Raw genomic sequence first — 20164 nt, 5'->3', positions numbered from 1 at the left:
TATATTATATATTTTATTTATGAAATGTTTTACCAGGAGGAATACATTGTTACCTCGTTTTCAATATGTCCTGGGGGTGTCCCTCCTTCAGCACAGGTGAGCAATAGGTGCTGAAGCAGGGATATCCCTGAGAACCTGACCTGTTGGGGGGGGGGGGGGGGGGGGGGGGCGGGGAGCAGTGGAGTTGACCACCTCTGATCTATTGTGTAACTTATGAACTGCAGTGTTTTTTTATGGAGGACTAAGAAAGTGGATCCAAGCAAGTCTTCTGGACTCTACTGATACTATCCTCCTATAGCAAGTGGTAGAAGAACAGGCCTGTTTGCAAGCTGTAGTCAGGACCTACTTACTCTACCAACACCTGTGACTTAAAATAAACTATGTGTACATTCTCATTTATTTCTGGTTGATTTAAATGGCGCTTTTTCTTTTTTTTTTTTTTGCAGGTGAAAGGTGCACCCTCGCTGCTGCTGGAGGATTTGCGGTGAAATAGTTGTGGCTATTTACGTAGCCGACTGCAGAGAAGTATCCTAAGTAATGTGCGTTGATCTCCACTTCTTAATCTTTAAATGTTTTGTTGGTGCTTGTATTTAACTCCTTTCACTGCCAGATAGACCAGCAATGTGTTGCAGGTCTCTCTGGCAGTGAGGGGTTAATGCAGACTAATTGTAATGAAAACAAATAAAAATGGTGATCCATAAAATGGTATTTTTTATTTTTTAACCATGTATTTACAAATGACTGTTGCTCAGTCCTCGGGGTGTACGGACACCAGCATCTGCAGGTCAGTGGGTGCTCACAGAGGGAGTAAATGAAGTCTGGCATAGATGAAATAAATGGGGTTCACCTCCTGACACCCCACCCCCCTGCTTCCCACCTATAAGGCGAGGGCACCAAACAGGTTTTGGCAACCCTGGTCTTCACAGCATATACATATCTTCAAAAGCAAATAGTCTCGTCGTGGCACGTGGTCAATCTGGTCTTTGTGCAGGTAATCCTGCTTGGAGATGTTACAATGGCTACCAGCAATGTCATTACTGGCAGTAGAGTCAGCGAATGTCTATTGTGATTCACAGTACAATGGCCATTCATTGACTACAAGCTGTTAAGGGTGTGCTGCAGAAATGGATACAAAAAAATAAAATGGACTACTGGATCTCTGATTGTGTGGGCGTTGCATACTTATACTCCTTTCTTCTGAGTACTAAGGGGGGGAGAAGACATTCAGTGGAGCCATCTACTAGCTGTGCAGTGGTCTCCCTTGGCGTCTGCACATGGCTTTGTCTTTATCCATTTCCTGGATTTTATTTTTTTTCTCCCCCACCCCTGTTATTTTGTGGGGTAAAATCCACAGACGGATTTGGTCAGTTTTTAATCTGCTTGCATTCATCGATTTGCCATTGGATAAAATCTGATGGATTTGCAGAATTCAATCTGGATTCAGCATATATCTTATTATATATTCGTGAAAGCACTGTATGTCTGTCTGCATCTTCCTGTGTCCCTCCCTGCCCTTTGCCCTTTGCCCTCCCCGCCGCTTGGCCCTTCCACGCTCCTACCCCCTCCCCCCCTGCTCTTCCCCGCCCTTCCACTCCATGCCCCCTGCCCTTCCACGCCCGGGCAACGCCGGGTATATCAGCTAGTTGGTAATAAAAATCCACAAAAGGTTAATTGCCCCTTTTTTTTTTTTTTTTTTTTTTTTTGGAGATTGGTCCGTGGATTATAAGAACCGGCGGTTTCAAATCTGACAAATGTGCCCATCTCTACTCATTTTAGGCAAATGTATCAGTTTCAATATTCAACTAAAAATGTACTTTAAAAAAGGGGTAACACCGGTAAAAATAAACGACCTGAGCCCAGAATATGAAGTGGTATTCGGTGTGAAATTTTGCTGCTATTGGCCCACGCTCGTAATAAGTGCATTACACAAGATTTCAAATTGCACTGAAAGATATTTTTTAATAAAATGGCAATGCAGCAGATGAGAAACATGAAAAAGGTATTTGAGAAGGGTATCAAAGTGCAAAAGGTTCAGTTGATAACTTTATTCCCTCAAGACACACTCAGTGACGGAGGTATGGGTACACCATTGTGTATCTTTAAACTGCCGGGCTTTTCCAAAGCAAAACAAGGATGCACCAAGTGTCGAAAGTGGCAGGTGAATGTATACAGGTGCTGAGGAAGGTCCGTGTTGAAAAACGACAGTTTTTTGTGGGTGTAATCCAGCAGGATTCCAATTCTCTTCGGTGGAACTGTAATTCGCAAGTCTGGCGCGATTCCACAATGTAAAAACTCGTATTTGTGCCTGTGAATAAATATTTGAGTTTGTGACTTTGGCTTTTTTTTTTTTAACGGGTAAGCTCCTAGAATCTTTCTACTGGCACACGCAGAGTATTTGAAACGATGCGCCAAGGGAATTAAAATATGTTCTCCGTATCGAGCAGTTGAGAGCTGCTTAGCATTAACACTACAGAGAGCTAATAAAATATAACACCAACGTATTTAGTCTCTGACTGTCACTTAGTGGAAACGACTCAATATCAGATGAGTAGGATTTTCTAGCTCAAGGCAAAATACCAAAAGGATCTTTTAAAATGAATGTATAGAATATGGCATTAAGACACGGTGAGGGATTTTGAAGTGCATATATGCAAATCATTTTTGCAACTAGGGTTATTTGTAGATTGTACTATGCCAACATGGGTCTGTGCATGTATGGTACGTCTTTATTTATATAGCGCCATTAATGTGCATTGCAGCTTTGTATGTCCTGTCTGTAGTTCTGTTCCAGATCTAGAACTGATCTTTCATTTGTAGCTCGGTTCTTTACAACCCTTGTTGCTGAACAGGTGACACCCACTGATTGTTACCTTGAAGGTGTCAGTATATGTCTCAGGCACCAGGAAGTGTTGTTGGCCCCAAGGAAACCATTTCTGTTTGTATCTTCATAGGCTACTCCGACCCTGTATTCTGTATCCTCGTCAACCTCCACCTCCCAGTAATGTTTCCCTTTGAAAGGTATGAGATTTCCCATCACAGCAATGCACCTAATACAATTAAACAATCACTATGTTGAGCAAGCAGACTAAATAAAGCTCCATATTAAAATACTCTTCTGTAACATCAATACATTCAAATTTGCTTCTGTAAATTGTATTAAATGTTCCCAATGTTTAATTCATCTCAATCAATCAGTCATGCCAGTAACAGTTTAGTCACTTAAATAATTGAAATGTGTATTATTTGCATTAGAGTAATCATTATTTTTCACCCTTCCACTGTCTGTTATATAGATGGTATAAGTTACATAATAAGGATTTAATCAGCAGTGTGACCAGATAGAATTCATTGATACAAGCACTGCAGTGCCCAGAAAGCTGTGTATTTGTTCAGCATGATACTCGCCTTGTGAAGTTTTTGCAGTGATAAGGTAAATCAACAAAGCTTTCTTCCTCATCGCAAGTAATTGTAAATCCATTATCCGAAATGGATAAGAGGGGGTGAGCCGTTTCCTCATTCAGATGAAAGAAAGTACCTGAAACACAATGCAGTATTCGTCTTTTTAGAAGCAAAGAGGTAGGCTGGTTCTATAGTGCGGACTTGCGCGCGGCAGTTTTAGTTGGCTGAGGCTAGCCAGCCATTCTATGATAGGGCAGGGAGCTTGGAGCAGACCGACGCGGGAGAAGATGAGGAAATGAATGATTTCGTGTGTGTGTTAAATCAATAAAAATTATTTTTATTACATTTTTTGTTTTTTCAAAATATTATTTAATACATAATTCACAATCTACACACACTCTCTCTCTCTCTCTCTCCCTCTCTCCCTCTCTCCCTCTCTCCCTCTCTCCCTCTCTCCCTCTCTCCCTCTCTCCCTCTCTCCCTCTCTCCCTCTCTCCCTCCCAGCAAACACACGAAAAGCATGAGGCACGAGCACACCCGCACACAGTATAGAACGTCCCGTAGTTGTGTTAAACAGCAAGTTAATGCACTGCTGGCGCCTGTCACCTGACAGATGAGCAAAAGGCTTTCCACTACTTCGAGATGCACAACTGCATACATGTGTTTTTAATATTACCAACTCCAGTCCTCAAGGACCCCCAACAGGCCAGGTTCTGATCATATCCGCTGCAGGACAGGTGGCGAACACCTGTACTGCAGTGGAGATATCATTAAAACCTGTCCTGTTTGGGGGTAGGCGTTGTGAACCATTGGACTAGTTGATAAAACACCTACTTTTATGTATTTTAAATAGCTAGCGTACCGCTGTAATTACAAACCTTCAGTTCCACTACTTTGAAGAAGGGACAACCTGGGCTGTCTGTGATCTGCAGCACTCGAGGGTTTTCAGAGACCTACAAATAAATTCCCTGCCGATGGAGTGCTTTAAACGTGCGTGTATATTATTAAAGTGCCAGCGTGAGCTGAAAAATATCTCGCCTGGGGAAAGCGCACTCCTTTATATCTAAGGATCTAATAACGAATCTTGTTATAAGGAGAGCTGGTCATAATCTAGATTAACCCCTTTGCAACCAGAGGGGCCTTGATGCCTCTGTCCTGCTATGGCCAAGACTTGCAACACATTGCAGTGAAGGTAATCTTATTAAGAATTTCTTTAAAAAGCCCGTGGGCTGGGGCAGAACTACCATAGGCGCAACGCAAAAGGGACTGCTCAGTGCGCTGGCTGAATTCCGGGGAGATTCTGCAGCACTTGACGGGCGGGCATTGAAAAAGTACGCTCCCAGAATTCCTGGCGTTGCACAAACCTGACGATTGGATGGAGGTCGCGTGCAGGGGGAGGAGGCCAACGCTCTGCGCTGTATCCAGCCACGTTATATACAGGTGACGTGGTGTGATATGTTTGGGTATATTGCGCCAGCACAGCCACTGAACCCTTTTGAACCCGATATTCTGGGATAAGTTGTGTTATCTTGGGGAACAATATCTCACTACCTCAGTAGATCAAACTATTTTTCAGGGTTCTATTTAACGAGCGCAATTTAATTAGTATCGTTCAATATTGGAGCTGAAGTAGATGTCTTTGCATCACAGAAACAGATTCTGCATGTTTGAGATGGTGAAAAAGTTGGGTAATTAATCCAACCCGTATTGTGTTCAGAACTTTGTTACGGGTCAAACCGCGGTCCCAGCTACTCATTCAGGGTAAAGAAAATGGCTGTTAAAATCTCGCGGGAGTCATGAGCCAGCCGCAAGAAACATTGGACAGCCATATAAATGCCCTGGCTGTAATGCCAGTATCTTTACTGGTAGGTATCGGGCGCACATATTATAATAGGATGTATCAATTTCAACGTCCAAGCTCCTTTTCACCCCCTTTTGTTTGTGGCAAAAAGTCTCCCCGGTGGTGTAAACCTCAGTGACTACAAATATGTGCCTTCACTAACACGCTTCGCACGTCTAATAAACCGGGAGGAGAAAATGGAGCGTTGTGCCAGCACTTTGTATCCGCTTGTATCTCTAGGCCGCCATTATAGAGGCCGCGCATGCGCGACCGAGCCGGTGACGTCACGCTCACGAAACATGAACTAGGCTGGAGGCGATCGGTAGGCGTGGCAGAAGCGTGGCCGTGACGTCACGTAAGCGGTTCACCCTCATTGGCTGAACCACTCACGTGACGCAGCCGTCGCGCTGCAAAAACAATTTCAGTTGTCCTTGTTTATCGGTCGCTTCGTCGCGCGCACTATGTGCACCTTAATTGTTCTGCGTTACTTTGTTCCGGCGGCACGCGCATGCGTAATGATGAGGATGGGCGTGGTGAGAAATATTGGTAACAACAAACAGCCAGGTGGCTTCCTTCCTGCATACACAAGTGCCTAGTATGGAGTAATACCTGTGGTGTGGATAGTAACGGACTTGCTGCATTCGCTCGGCCCGCCCACGTTCACAGCTCGGACGGTGATGTGATACGTCTCGCCAGGCTCCAGCTGGATCAGGGATTCGCAGTTCGGAATTCCCTCCACAGATCTGGAAGGTGAAGGGGTGAGGGGGTTGCAGTATGAGAAATAAAGATGTTGGAGCTGTAGGTGAATAAACTCTTGGGCCCAGATCCAGAAAAGGGCGCAGAGCTTTTGCACGGGGGCGGGCAGCTCCAGTCCTCACGGGCCACCAACAGGTCAGGTTTCCAGGATACCCCCGCTTCAGCACAGGTGGCTCAATCAGTCCCAGCTTCAGCACAGTTGGCTCAATTGCAACTGATTGAGCCACCTGTGCTGAAGCAGGGGTATGCTGAAAACCTGCTCTAGCACGCCTCGAGTCCCCTTCATATGAAAGTTTAGCACTGTTCAGTCTGGGCCTAGGTCCTCAAAGAATTTCTAGAAGCAAAAGGGTTAAAACCAAAGTTCATATTATCTAGTCTCCCCTCTTAAAAAGTAAAATAATAAGACAACACGTGGTGGTCCATAGTGATAAGTATATGATACTGCCTGACCTTCCTTAACCCCCCATTTAAACAACAGAAATGTTTGGATTTTATTTATAGATCTTTGCCAGGGCTGCCCCTTTTATTAATGAGCTGTGCACCCTATTACCCAAACGTAAGTCTAGTAGGAAAGATCATACAGCTGTGAGGCTCCTGTGTTGACCATTAAAGGGTTTATAGGTAGAGGAAATGTCCTGTGCCTACATTCCTTTAGTGAAATGTAACACTGTACATCCTTGTTTACACTGGCCTATGAAGTGGGATAATCCAGTTCATGACCCAGTGCCAGCTCCTTGTGGTATAGGACAGATCACTAACCCTCTGTGTATATTGTAAACACGCATTCATTGGTTGTTCATTAATAACCAATCCGCCCCCTCCTTACATCTCAGCCCTAATTTCTCGCTATACACCATGCTGACTCTTGCGTTCTGCTCAAGGATGTCTTCTCTCTACCCCCTTTGTATCTAAAGCCCTCTCCCTCCTAAAAACTCTTGCTCACTGCCCCACACCTCTGGAATGCCCTTCCCCTCAATATCCGACTTGCACCCTCTCTAGCCACCTTAAAACACACCTCTTTAACGAAGCACATGGGTAGCTCCGCTGGCTGATACAATACATCTCATACATCGAACTTGGCCCCCTGCAGACGCACTGACCAGAACACCCTCCTACTGTCTCAAAATTCTCCCCACTTACCACTTCGATTGTAAGCTCTTCGGGGTAGGGAATCCTTTTCCTAATGTTACTTTTATGTCTCAAGCACTTATTCCCATGATGTGTTACATTATTATGTCACGTGTATCACTGCTGTGAAGCGCTGTGTTCATGGATGGCGCTATATAAATGAAGATATACATACATTCAAATGTGATAGTGCCGATCGGGCTTCAATGGGAGTTTCCCGTGCGGTATCGCCTGATTGGCACTCTCACTATCTGACTAACCCCCACATTGCGCCTGAAAGTTTTACTACGTACAACACCGCCTACATGGTCCATAATATATCAGAAAAATCAATTATTACCATACAATGCTATTAGTATGTTACAAGGACAATCCGTTCTGTCCGAGCGCGCACCTTCCACACGCGGAACATGTACTCACTCTGTAACAACATTGTCTCTTGCGTCATTAGTCACTTTGTATATTTCAACGGTGTACGAGTCAACCGGGTTTATGTTTCCAGATTCCCAACATATTAACGCCGCATTCTCGCAGCTTCTGCATTCTTTGCGCTTAATGGCGGGAGGCGAAGGCGCTGGGAACACACAGAACATGTCACCGACCCGCATTTCACAGTTGCATTAGTGGTATCATTTGCTGCAAATTTGATTAAATAAGAGATTCTATTAGAAGTAATAAAGCAGCAAAACGTGAAAAATCCTGGATGTTTTTTTTAATTAAAATAAATCAGTGCTGTAGTATTAGATAATACTGTCTGAATTATTTTTTATTTAACTCCTAATGCCATTTTTATTTTTAATGTACTGATCATACTTTAATTGCTACAGCAACCATTTATAAAGTCGTATTCACTTCTTCTCTTGAAACAGGCTCTGACACACACCTTTTTTTTTAGCTCTGCCCTTTGGCAACAAAGTATCCCAAACAGATCTCTTGCTGTGTTCCAAACAGCAGACTGTCTAATACTCTGGAAGCTGTAACAATAATGTGTTACACTTAGTAATATAATGTTACATATCAGCTGCAGCATTTCACTAACTGCCGCTCAGAGTGAGAAGGCGGCCATTTCGTTAGGCACACAATGAGGATTTTTACAGATTTATAGCTGGAGCACCAAACGATTGCCAACTTATGTAAGAATGTAGAATTATACATTGTCACGTGCTTTTCATATTGAACTGAGAAGAAAAAAATTGGGGGAGGAGGGGGAATTAAGTATTTCTAATTTAATGTAAAGTGGTGAACATATGTTACATGCTCTTCATCAGTGAGCAAGTGTCAAATAATGATATTGACTATAAATTAGACACTTATAGCATCTCAAAGCACTCCATTATTACACCCATAGATGTTAGATATGGCAAGATTACTTTCTGCTGCTCTCACACAAGTCCCTGAAAATCATTGTAATACAATATAGGGTCACACACCCACAGAGCTTAGTTAAAGGAGAAGTTCCTCTTACTATTTTATTTTACAGGGTGTGAGCTAGGGGTTCCCTTGAGCCCCAATTTTAAGTTTCAGGGACCTCTGGTTCCCAAGGTGCTCACCGGTGAAGTTACCAGGGTTACACCTCAGGGGAAGCAAAATGGCCGCCAAATCTCTGGCCAATAGGACGCTGCAACATCATCATCAATTGTTGGCCAATGAAACCCCCTTTAAAAAACCAGGAAGTAACCCCTGTAACTTCACCAGTACATATCTCAGTTTCCAATCTTGTAAAAAAATATGGAGGTTGTTTAGGCTGAATCCATCTTTAAAGTGAGAGCGTCTCCGTTATTCCTTAACATGTAAACACAAAATAAATGGCTGGGATTTGCTGCTTGCAAGACATCAAGATCAGTGTTTTCTTAGCATAATTACCTGTCACGTACACGGAACTTTCACTTGCGGGACTTCCACCCGTGGTGTTTACAGCAGTGACCCAAAATTCATATTGTGTGTTTGGCATCAGATTGGTGACTGTGCAGTAGGTTTCTTTGGCTCTTATCATAAACTCTGGAATATAGAAATAAATCAATGTTTGTTTTTCACCAAAACGACCATGTCAAATTCACGTGTTTTTTTTACGATTGATCAACAACCTAAAACAAATGGAGGGTCCCAAAAAAAAAAAACCCCAGTGTGTGCAGTAAGCATGCATTACTCAACATATTACACAGTTACTTATACATGACATCTAGAAACGAAATCTCCTTTCTCACGGATAATAAAATCGCCATTCTGAGGTTGCCGTCTTACCAAAGTTATGGCTGAAAATAAGCCAGAGATCTTCAACCCGCCTTGAGATTCCAACCAAAGGTAAATTAACTATATGGGAAGTATATGAACGTTATCTTCTTCGTTTCCCACCCCTAGATAAGTAAATAACATGGTACTCTTACCTTCTTGCTCTTCCCCGGGAGTACCATCACACATCGGCCTATAATACACCCTAGATCTGTAGGTAACACAGCGTACTCTGACCTTGTTCTTCACCAGGAGTACCATCACACCGGCCTATAATACACCCTAGATCTGTAGGTAACACAGTGTAAGTACTCTTACCTTCTTGCTCTTCACCAGGAGTACCATCACACACCGGCCTATAGTACAGCTGATAACTTTCCACTGTGTCATCGGAGAACAGACTCCAGCATATGCGTAAGGATATAGCGGTGGCAGAGCTAGGAGTTTGGGGGTTTATTACTGGAGCTGATGGAGCTACAAAAAGAAAGGATGTGAAGGATTATTGAATGTACTAAATGTCAGATTGCACGATCAGTGCGGATTACCAGTTATGAAAGATGTTTTGCAAAGCCAGACAGGGATAAAGTGAAGATGAAATGTGACTGATTTGTACATCTCTCGTCTACTGAAACCCTTACGTGTTAGAAGCAGTGGTGCCTAACTCCAGTCCCCAACCCCCCCCCCCAACAGGTCAGGTTTTCAGGATATCCCTGCTTCAGCACAGGTGGCTCAATCAGTCCCTGCTTCAGCGCAGGTGACTCCGTCCGTCCCAGCTTCAGCACAAGTGGCTCAATCAGTGGCTCGCTCTGCGACTGAGCCACTGATTGAGCCACCTGTGCTGAAGCAGGGATATCTTTAAAACCTGACCTGTTGGGGGAGTGCAGTCTTGAGGACGGGAGATGAACCCCCCTGTGTTAAAATGTTAGGGAGATATACAGTACAACACCACTGGTCCTTGCTCTAGCCCCAAAGTGGATAATTCACAGCTCTCTTTTTAATATGTTTAAAACATTTAAGTGCGACCTATCGCCCCTTGTTATTCTCCAAATTTCGAAATAGCTAAAAAGCAACTCAAACATTGGTTAGTTTCCATGGAAACCTGGCAGGGACATTCACTTTCTTTTTTTATACTAGATCTGTACTCTTTCCCAGCGCTGTAAGTGTAATTAAACTGGGGGGTGCCTCCGGGCTATTTTTTGGGGGGGAGAAATTTAGGGGAGCCGAGTTCTGGTACCTTTTATCTCTTTTTAGGGATGAACATGAAACTCCGCATCGGTCATGGGCGTTTTTTCCGCCGCCGTTTAGCCGCTACTCACCTCGCCGCAGGGACCTGTAGGCGCCGGCCATTTCGCCGCCAAGGTAAGTCCCTAACCCCTTACGCTAATTTTAACCTGTAATACTATTGGTTTGGGTTTGCCTTCCTCTGGATCAATATACTGTAAGTACGGATAAAGTATCTAAATGTAGCAGAGGTTGAACTTGATGGCCACATGTCTTTTTTTCAACCTCATGTATTATGTAACTATGTAACGCTACCCCCTACCCTAAAAACCTTTACCCATTACTCCCCATATCTTTAACCCCCTACCCGAACTGCTAATGTAACCCTTTACTTAAATGTCATCCCGATGAAGGATGAGCAGCTAGGACAGATCCGAGGGGGTTTGAGCAGCTAGGACTCATCTCTGGAGATTTTCAATGTCTTCCATCACGTTACCATCACATCTTGTGTTTATTCCTGTTCCCCGCTTGCGCAGCCCCTGGCTTGAGTTGGCGCCCTAGTTTCTGTTTTCCCATCCCGATGAAGGGGCCCGAAGGCTTCCTGATGTCGCTTTATTTTGCACGTGCGCAGTGGCCCCGGGCCGCCTCCTCCTGCAGCGCTGCGGCGTCAGATGTTGCCGCAACATCACACGACGTCACGTTTCCATGACAACGCGACGTCGCCGCATCATTTAACGCCACGATGCTACGGAAGGAGGGCGGCGCGAAGGAGAACGTAAGAGACCTTTCCAGAGGCCTCACGCTCTCTCCTGGCAATCAGCGGGGAGGAGAGCGCGGCCTCTGTTTGCCGCCCCAGTGTCGTTGGATTTCTTATTGACCAAATGTTAAAATAATAATTCACCGTGACTATTTCCATGTCATGATTTTGCTTTACATATTCGTTTATACAACATTTGCTTTCGTAGGAAAAAAAAAAACGTGTTGCGGCACCCGCTAAACACACTGCGTCAACATTACAGCGTTATTATCCCATGTTTCACTGCGAGCGCCATTAAAAACAATGGTAACGTGCGTTATCTACTTACCACGCGCAACGTTCACCGAGTTATTTCTCGTTAGTTCCTCTTGCACATTACCTGGAATCGTGTTCATGGAGCCCAGTAGCTGCTCCACCTCGCAGAAGTCGATGCTTGTGTTTTGATACTCTCCGCTTGTAGAGATATTTAAATTTGTGTCGGTATTGAAGTAATCGTTCAGTCTGCAAAACGCACGCAGAAAAAAACAGGAGTTTAACAGCGCTATTCCAGAGTCCGGGTAGTGTTAGCGCTGAAAACCAACAATTATGTTTGTGTTAATGTGAATTGGCATAAATCAAAACAACCACATTTGGCATGTAGACATAAAATAAACGCACCTGCCCATCCTTCTGCTCAAGGATGTCTTCTGTCTACCCCCTTTTGTATATAAAGCCCTCTGCTGCCTAAAACCTCTCACTGACTGCCCCACACCTCTGGAATGCCCTTCCCCACAATATCCGACTAGCACCCTCTCTATCCACCTTTAGGTGCTTTCTTAAAATACACCTCTTTAATGAAGCGCATGGGTAGCCCCGTTGGCTGATACTATACATCTCACATGCACTGACCGTGGCCCCTTACAGATGCACTTACCCACCCTCCTGCTGTAAGTTCTCCCTACTAGAGATGGAGCGAATCTGCCGAAATCCGTTTCCCCCTAGTTTTTTCACTGTAATTACCCCCAAAATCCGTGTCGCGGTGTAAAATCCGCAAACGGATTTGGGCGGTTTCAATCCGCCCGGATCAATCAAAATCCACCATTGGATACCACCCGTGGACGGATTTGTAGAATCCAATCTGTGGGTGGCAGAATACACGTGGCGGTAATAATGAAAAATATGCAAAATGCGAATCGCTCTTTTTGACATTGATCCGCTGAAATCCGCAGACCAAAGAAACCGTCCGGTCCACTGAGGATCCAAATTCGCCAATCTATACTCCCCAATTACCACTTGGATTGTAAGCTCTTCGGGGCAGGGTCTCCTGTTCCTAGCGTTACTTTAATTTCTGAAGCACTTATAACATAATAATATAACATATAATGGGAATGTGTATTACTGCTGTGACGTGCTATGTACATGGATGGCACTACATACATACATACATACATACGCACGCAGAATAAAATAAAAAGAACTAGTGATGCTTACCTGTTGGTTGTATTTAATACCATCTGCAGCAAAGGGACAAAAGAAAAATAAAAATTAAACAACAATACCAAAATCAGTTACATAATCTTCACACACTGTCACACGTGGTACCCATTATAAAAGGCGGTGTCCTCCCTGCCGGACAGTCTGCCGGGAGTGAATTGACAGATGTGAAGCAGTAAACATCATTAAATCTTCTGTATTCGAGGACAGGGAAACCCGTTTCAGGTTTGTGAGAGAGTCCCGCATTGTCCGAGACACTGCTGCAGTTAGTGAAGCCAAGTGACCACACGTCACAAAACTGGACAAAGCCGAGGCTACTCGGCCAGTCGCCGGCATTTTCAAGGACTCTCCCATTGTCGGACGTCTGTGGAAATTTGGAACATTGACGTAGCTGCCGAGTATTTGAAATTGCAGCGTTTGGGAGATTTGTAATTGAAAAGCAACAAGTAAACCAGTTACTTGTGTTGCAGTTTGTTGCTGGAGAAATAGGACATGTAGTCGCAGCCGTTTCGCCGCTACTCAGTGATCGTCGGCGTTTAGCCGCTACTCACCTCTCCGCTGGGACATGGCCACCGGCCGCTTGCTGCCAAGGCGAGTCCCTAACCTTCGCTCTTACCTTAAAACCCCTGAATCAAAACCCCTACTACTAACGCTACACTTACCCTAAAACCCTTAACCCCTAAAACCTTTAAAGTTAACCCCCGGTCTTCCCTAAAATGTACTTTAATGTAGAAGCGGCCAGTGGCGGAGGGTCCCTTTGTGGCTAAACGCTGGCGGGGACTTCGTCGCACTCAGATGGCCGTGACCGGATGTCACATTCCGTGTTGCTGGCCCCTCAAGTGCCCAAGGTTTTTAAACCTCTTACCTTTACAAACTCGACTTTGTCCTTTCCTTTAAATAGCTTCTGGATGGTCTCCATCAAGTCTTTGGAAGTGTCGAGACTCTTTCCACAATCAATCAGCTGGTCATACAACGTCTCCAGTTTGAGTTTCTTCTCGTCTCCCAGAGCTTGCACCTTTTCTTCGTGTTTTACGGTCAGTAAGTCCATTACCTCCGTATACTGCATTTCAAAGCTCTGCTCCTGTCTCGCGACATTCTCCTGTAAGATGGGACATTTTTGTATGACGGCAAAGGGGTGAATGTGACCTGTTGAGTTGGAATAGCCAACTGATCCATTTAGGTTTACTCACCTCTACTGTGATGAAGATATCTTCCAGGTGGCTTGCAAAGTTTTCCATCTGGGCAATTTGCTCCTCCAGTTTACACATGTTTTTGTGAATTTCTTCCTATAAAGCCAAGAAAATGTCTTAGCTGTATTTTCAGAACATTGTTCTGTTCCCTCATGAAATTGAAATACACGTCTACCTACCTTGATATCTTCAACAGCAGTAGCTATTTGGGTGACATTGTGCTCTTTGTGCATGCCGAATAGCTTCTCAAATGCTCTAATTGGAATTTTGCAGGTAACACAAAAAATGTCAGGAACCTCCTTTTCTTTATTGGTCTGATCCATGAAATAGATGTATGAATTGTTATTGTCTTCTTCTGCTTTATCAGCATCTGCATTAGAATCTTCCTGAATATCAGCTGTATGTTCTTCACAATGAGGGGATTCATCGTTATGTTCTCGGTGCTCGTCTTTATCTTCAAGGTGCTCTTCTATATCTTCAAGGTGCCCGTCTTTATCTTCAATGTGCTCTTCTTTATCTTCAGGGTTCCCATCTTTATCTTCAAGGTGCTCTTCTATATCTTCAAGGTGCTCTTCTATATCTTCAAGGTGCTCTTCTATATCTTCAAGGTGCTCTTCTATATCTTCAGGGTTCCCATCTTTATCTTCAAGGTGCTCTTCTATATCTTCAAGGTTCCCATCTTTATCTTCAAGGTGCTCTTCTATATCTTCAAGGTCCCCATCTTTATCTTCAAGGTGCTCTTCTATATCTTCAAGGTTCCCATCTTTATCTTCAAGGTGCTCTTCTATATCTTCAAGGTGCTCTTCTTTATCTCCAAGGTGTCCGTCTTTATCTTCAAGGTGTCCGTCTTTATCTTCAAGGTGCTCTTCTTTATCTCCAAGGTGTCCGTCTTTATCTTCAACATGCTCTTCTTTATCTTCCAGGTGCTCTTCTTTATCTTCAGGGTGCTCGTCTCTATCTCCAAGGTGTCCGTCTTTATCTCCAAGGTGTCCGTCTTTATCTCCAAGATGCCTGTCTTTATCTCCTAGGTGCCTGTCTTTATCTCCTAGGTGTCCGTCTTTATCTCCAAGGTGTCCGTCTTTATCTCCAAGGTGTCCGTCGTCACAGTCAAGTTGTCCGCCTTTATGGTCAGAGTGTCCATAATCATCCTCTTTCCCTATACTCGGCTCCTCATCTATCCGTTGACAAATATTACCAGCGGGATCACTCTCTTTGTTTTGTTCAGGAATTGCAAATGTTAGATTTTTATAAGGAGCAATTAATGTAGGAGTGGTGTGCTTGACATATTGAAAAGTTTTCAATTGAAGCTCTTCTATGTCTTTGTCGCTGTTTTCAGAAATCCCATATAGTTTTGCCAGTTCATCCACTTCTCTTTCTAAATCAAGTTGTATCTGCTCTGGACTATGAACCAATATTTCATTTGATGCTGCTGACTCGTTTCCTTCCACTGCATCTCCAAACTCCAGTGATGTATACCCTTCGGGAAATATGTCTAATCTCTCCTTTAAATCATACAGATCCATGTGATAAAATGTCAGGCCTTCAGGCTCCGGTTCATTGGCCTCTTCAGACTCATATTGTTCTTCTGCTTCATCTATGGTTGGGTTTAAGTGGTCTGGACTGTGGTAGACAACAATCTCCTCAAAAGTCTCAGGCTCCATTATATACGTGAGAAATTGTTGTTTTCTTGATTCCGGAAGATTGGAACAACTTGGTCCTTTTCCCCACTCTTTCACTGATGGCGTCCTGAATACAATCTTAAGATTGTGAAGGAAAACAAGTTGAGTGACAATAGCAAAAATCACAAGCAGAACCTTCTACGCATAGCATAGCTACTGCTAGAATCACTTTACTCTCTCCTAAAATCGGTCTCAGCGTCACCCCTGCTGAAATTCCTCTCCTGGCTCCCTATTAGATCCTGTATTACACACAACATTCTCCTCCTCACTTTTAAGGCTTTTTACACTCTCCTCACATCTAGCCCTAATCTCTCGCTATACACCTACCCGACTTGCGTTCTGGTTCAGGATGTCTTCTGTCTATCCCTTTTGTATCTAAAGCCCTCTCCTGCCAACAACCTCTCACTCACTGCCCCACGCCTCTGCAATGACCTTCCCCATAACATCCGACTAGCACCCTCCCTCTCCACCTTTAGGACCTTTCTTAAAACACACCTTTTTAATGAAACATATATGTCGCTCCGTGGCTGGTACTGTACATCTCATGCACTGACCTTGGCCCCTTGCAGACGCACTGACCAGAACACCCTCCTACTGTCTCTGTACATTCTCCCTACTTACAATGCAGATTGTAAGCTCTTCGGGGCAGGGACTCCTCTTCCTCATGTTACTTTTGTCTTAAAGCACATGTTCCCATGATGTGTTTTATTATGTCATGTGATGTGTGTGAAGCGCTATGTAAATGGATGGTGCTATATAAAGATATACAGACATAACCCACATCCAATACTGGTGGTGATGTGTTTTGCAACAACCTTAATATCCCATTTTATTCACACCCCCAAAACCGAATAAAGCTCCTCCTTCTACTTGTGATTCCCCAACATATTATGAGGTTGACCTGCAAATGATGGACAAAAATGTGATAGTGATAAATGATTAATATCATTAGAAAATTCAGTAAGTCGGTGTCCAATTTCTAAAATACATTAAAAAAGTTAACACTATTATAAGTAAGATGCTCGTTTCACGCTAGTACAAAGATTAGAAAACAGATGCTTATTTAATGCATTTCAGAAAGAAAAAAAACCTGTTTCTTTCCATTATTCACAAGGTAACAGAGATATTAGTTGTTCCCTAAGTAAGAGATCGGAGTAAAATGAAAACAGATGTATAAAAGTGATGACACCCTAGTTGGTTCCCCATATGCAAAACTGTTACAATATATATACAGGTATATATTAAAAGCTACAGATGAGAACTTTTTAACACTCTCCCAAACATATGTCTAGCACTGCATAATGGTCAAGAGTTCACATGTATAAATATGATAAACTGCACATAATTGAGCTTCATACTAAACTACATACGCAGGCTAACGCACACGCAAAGAATAACACGCACGTGTACAGATTTACCTGGTTACTCAGATCCAGATCTGCTGGTAGAAATGAATTCACGATCTCTGTGCTTGTTTTCTGGGAGTGAGCTTGAAAGCCCAAGAGTAATTTTAGACAGGTATGCCCAGAGATACTGATGTCCAAGCAATGAGCGCGTGACAAATATAGATCTCCCCCAGCTGTCCTTATGTATCCAGAAGGAACTAGAAGCAGAAATGTGGCAGATCAGATCTCGTAGGTCTTCGGTGCTAGATTTTGACACATCACAGGTACAGGGGTTCGTGAATAACCATTATGTTTTACAGGCGAAAAATCTTGCTCAAATACACATGCAATGCACCAGCTGTATTACAGCAGCAGGCCAAGCGGCTGTTTAAAAAAAATAAAAAATTTAATTTGATGTATTTTCCCTTTAATTTGTGCATCAATACAATCCACACAATGATAAGATCACAGGAGAATGGATCGATCGGCGAAGATTCAGCACAGGGGTTGACTAAATGGCTGCAGAGGAGTATTGACTCGGTATCTGTGACTTTGTAAATGGTTGCTAGAGAAACAAAAAAGGCTTGTTACATTCTAATACATTAAAAATATCATTCAGAGTTTTTTTATTTTATTTTTTAAATGCTACAAGTATTTTCTCATAGTACAGAACTGATTTATTTTAAAAAAAAAACACACATGTAGGATATTGCTTGGTCTGCAGCTTTTTTTTTTTTATTAAAAAGGGACTGTATAAATTTACCATTAGGAAAACAAATGATTGAAAGTGAACAGTATACAAATATAACGGTGTCCCAAGAGAACTGAAGACCATTCTTGATCGGTTATTGTATTTGGTCAGCGACAAGATTTACCCTTGTTACCGTATTTAGTATATTTTAATTATGTTCCTAATTGATATACACAATATTGGATTTTTGTTTCTTCTCATCCTATTTTTTTCCTGCACCCAAGGACATTGCTATTGGATTTTTAAGACGAGGGGACCTGTGGGGGGGGGGGGGGTTCATCATTAAGGCCGAATCCCCGCTGGCGCTGAGCGGGCGGCTACTTACATATATAGATATATGCAAGTCCCACTCACGCGGTGCGCGCGGCCTCACGCTCACCCGCGCTCGGGTAAACAAAAAAAAACTATACTTACCCGCGCGCTCAACTACCCACAATGCCCCTCCCCCGCGTGCGTACAAGCAGGACACCCGGCGCTCGAGCGCTCTCCAAGCATGAGCGCACTCAGCGCCAGCGGGGACTCAGCCTTAGGCTGCAAGGATAGGAGCGTTTATTTTGATTACATCTTATTGTCTGGGATCATATGTAAATTGTATACCATTATTGGTTCCATATAGCCTCTTATATCAGGGCTCTTCAACTGGCAGTCCCGTGGGCCAGTCGAAGACTGAGCCACTGACTGAGCCACCTGTGCTGAAGCAAGGACTGATTGAGCCACCTGTGCTGAAGCAGGGATATTCTGAAAACCTGAGCTGGTGGTAGCTCTTGAGGACTGGAGTTGGCCGCCCCTGGACTAAATGGTGCTAAGATTTAGCTATCTTTAACACACATTGGCCATCATGTTAATCTTCTCCGACTCCAGAGCTATCCTTTCCTTGTTGAAATCGCTGACACTTGTTTCCTTCTTGCCGGTGGCTCGCTGCAGGCCGCCATTTAGAATACAGGGTCATCCACATCGCCCGCAGCACACATGCCAAGGATGTCTGTGAATACGTGAATGAATCCTGCTCCACTTCAGAAGCATCTTCAATGCCCTGGGAAGGCGTTGTCGGAGTATGCACAGATGGTGCATAGACCGTATAACTTTGGGGCGATGGTGACGTTGTTGCCCGTTCTAGATTTGAATCGGTGACTGCCGGTGTCATCGGTTCCTTAAGGAACAGCATGCTGTGGGAAAAAAAAGGCCAGGTAGATAGATGGATGATCCATGCTGCTGGGACCTGCATCGCCAGATCGTACTGGCCTGATTTTTTTCAACTCATGCCGGAAAGGATCACGCAGAATCGTCCACTTGGACTTTAAAATGTCACCTACAACAAACAAACAAACAAACAAAGTAAATACCGGAGAGGGTTGAACACTATTTGACAGAAAACAATTTTGTAAACTATTCTTTGTTATGAACGCAGTATTACATTTACATTCCATTTAACATTTGATATTTGACAATATATAATCATGGTTGCCAGGTGTCCCGTTCGGAAGCGGACAACCCGGTATTTTGGCCCTGCGTCTGGTATAACATGAAAGGTTATATATTATCTCTCCCAGAGTGCTGGGTGGCTGCAGGGGGCCCGGCGGCCGGTCACAGCAGTTGATGCAGGCCGGCGCACACCGAAGGCTTAGCCCAGCTTACTTCCGGCGCTGAGGTCTGAGAGACCAGTCTCCGCGCGGTGTCGCTACGGGAGACACCACAGGCGTTTTTTGGTATAGTCGCAGCTTCAGACTTGTCACTGCAATGCAGTAAAGACCGCTCTGGCAGGAAAGGGGTTAAAATGAATTGGACTACCAAATCTGATGTGAAAGCAAATGCAAAACTTTAATGTCCTGATCACCAAACAGATCTTACGTTCCATGTTAAAGTCACAGCCCTGAAACCAGTTTCACTGCAGTCACATGAGTTCTGATGATAAACACTGCAAGCCTCTCCCCCAGCCTGACCAGGGTGCATGGCCTACCAAGTATCTCATCACAGCTCAAAGCCAGAAGCAAATCAGCATTGAGGAGGAAAGTCCCTGTGTAGATCTGCCCTCCCCTTCATATTGTGCAAAGGTCATGTTTATGTGCAGTGAGGAGACACCTGACAGGCACTCTGCTAAATATAAATAAGGAAAAGAGAGGAAGGTGAAAGGGGGGCAGACAGAGAGGGAAAGGGGAGAGAAAGAGAGAGAGAGAGAGAGAGAGAGAGAGAAAAAAAAAGAGAAAGGGGAGAGTGGGGCAGAGAGAGGGGAGAGAGGGGCAGAGAGAGGGGAGAGTGGGGCAGAGAGAGAGAGAAAGGGGAGAGGGGGGCAGAGAGAGAGAGAAAGGGGAGAGGGGGGCAGAGAGAGAGAAAAGGGGGAGAGGGGGGCAGAGAGAGA

At 44.0% G+C, this 20164-nt stretch overlaps 1 protein-coding gene and 1 non-coding gene across 5 annotated transcripts; one reads left to right on the top strand and one right to left on the bottom strand.

Annotated features, from left to right (window-relative positions):
- Window positions 1-233: 233 nt before the first annotated feature.
- LOC142469369 (small Cajal body-specific RNA 15) lies at window positions 234-363 on the top strand. The gene has a single exon (XR_012789050.1).
- Window positions 364-1932: 1569 nt separating this feature from the next.
- On the bottom strand, window positions 1933-19986 carry FSD2 (fibronectin type III and SPRY domain containing 2). 4 transcript variants are annotated; one of them, XM_075575576.1, is made up of 15 exons: window positions 19657-19986; window positions 18406-19117; window positions 17091-17622; window positions 14173-15750; window positions 13994-14089; window positions 13669-13902; window positions 12801-12823; window positions 11710-11831; window positions 9671-9826; window positions 8987-9121; window positions 7544-7697; window positions 5849-5982; window positions 3406-3535; window positions 2871-3047; window positions 1933-2305 (listed from the first exon to the last, which is right to left on the bottom strand). In XM_075575576.1, the coding sequence occupies exons 4-15, from the start codon at window positions 15652-15654 to the stop codon at window positions 2053-2055; spliced, it is 3096 nt and encodes a 1031-aa protein (XP_075431691.1). In that variant the 5' UTR covers window positions 15655-15750; window positions 17091-17622; window positions 18406-19117; window positions 19657-19986; the 3' UTR covers window positions 1933-2052. The 4 variants fall into 4 exon arrangements, with proteins under 4 accessions (XP_075431691.1, XP_075431692.1, XP_075431693.1 ...); XM_075575577.1 differs by having other exon boundaries at window positions 17091-17275; XM_075575578.1 differs by lacking the exons at window positions 18406-19117; window positions 19657-19986 and having other exon boundaries at window positions 14173-14475; window positions 14539-15750; window positions 17091-17671.
- Window positions 19987-20164: the final 178 nt, after the last annotated feature.

This window comes from Ascaphus truei, chromosome 18 (genome assembly GCF_040206685.1).
Source record: "Ascaphus truei isolate aAscTru1 chromosome 18, aAscTru1.hap1, whole genome shotgun sequence".
Taxonomy (NCBI): Eukaryota; Metazoa; Chordata; class Amphibia; order Anura; family Ascaphidae; genus Ascaphus; species Ascaphus truei.
Note: the sequence above shows the minus strand (reverse complement) of the source record. Positions and strands in the feature narration are given on the sequence as shown.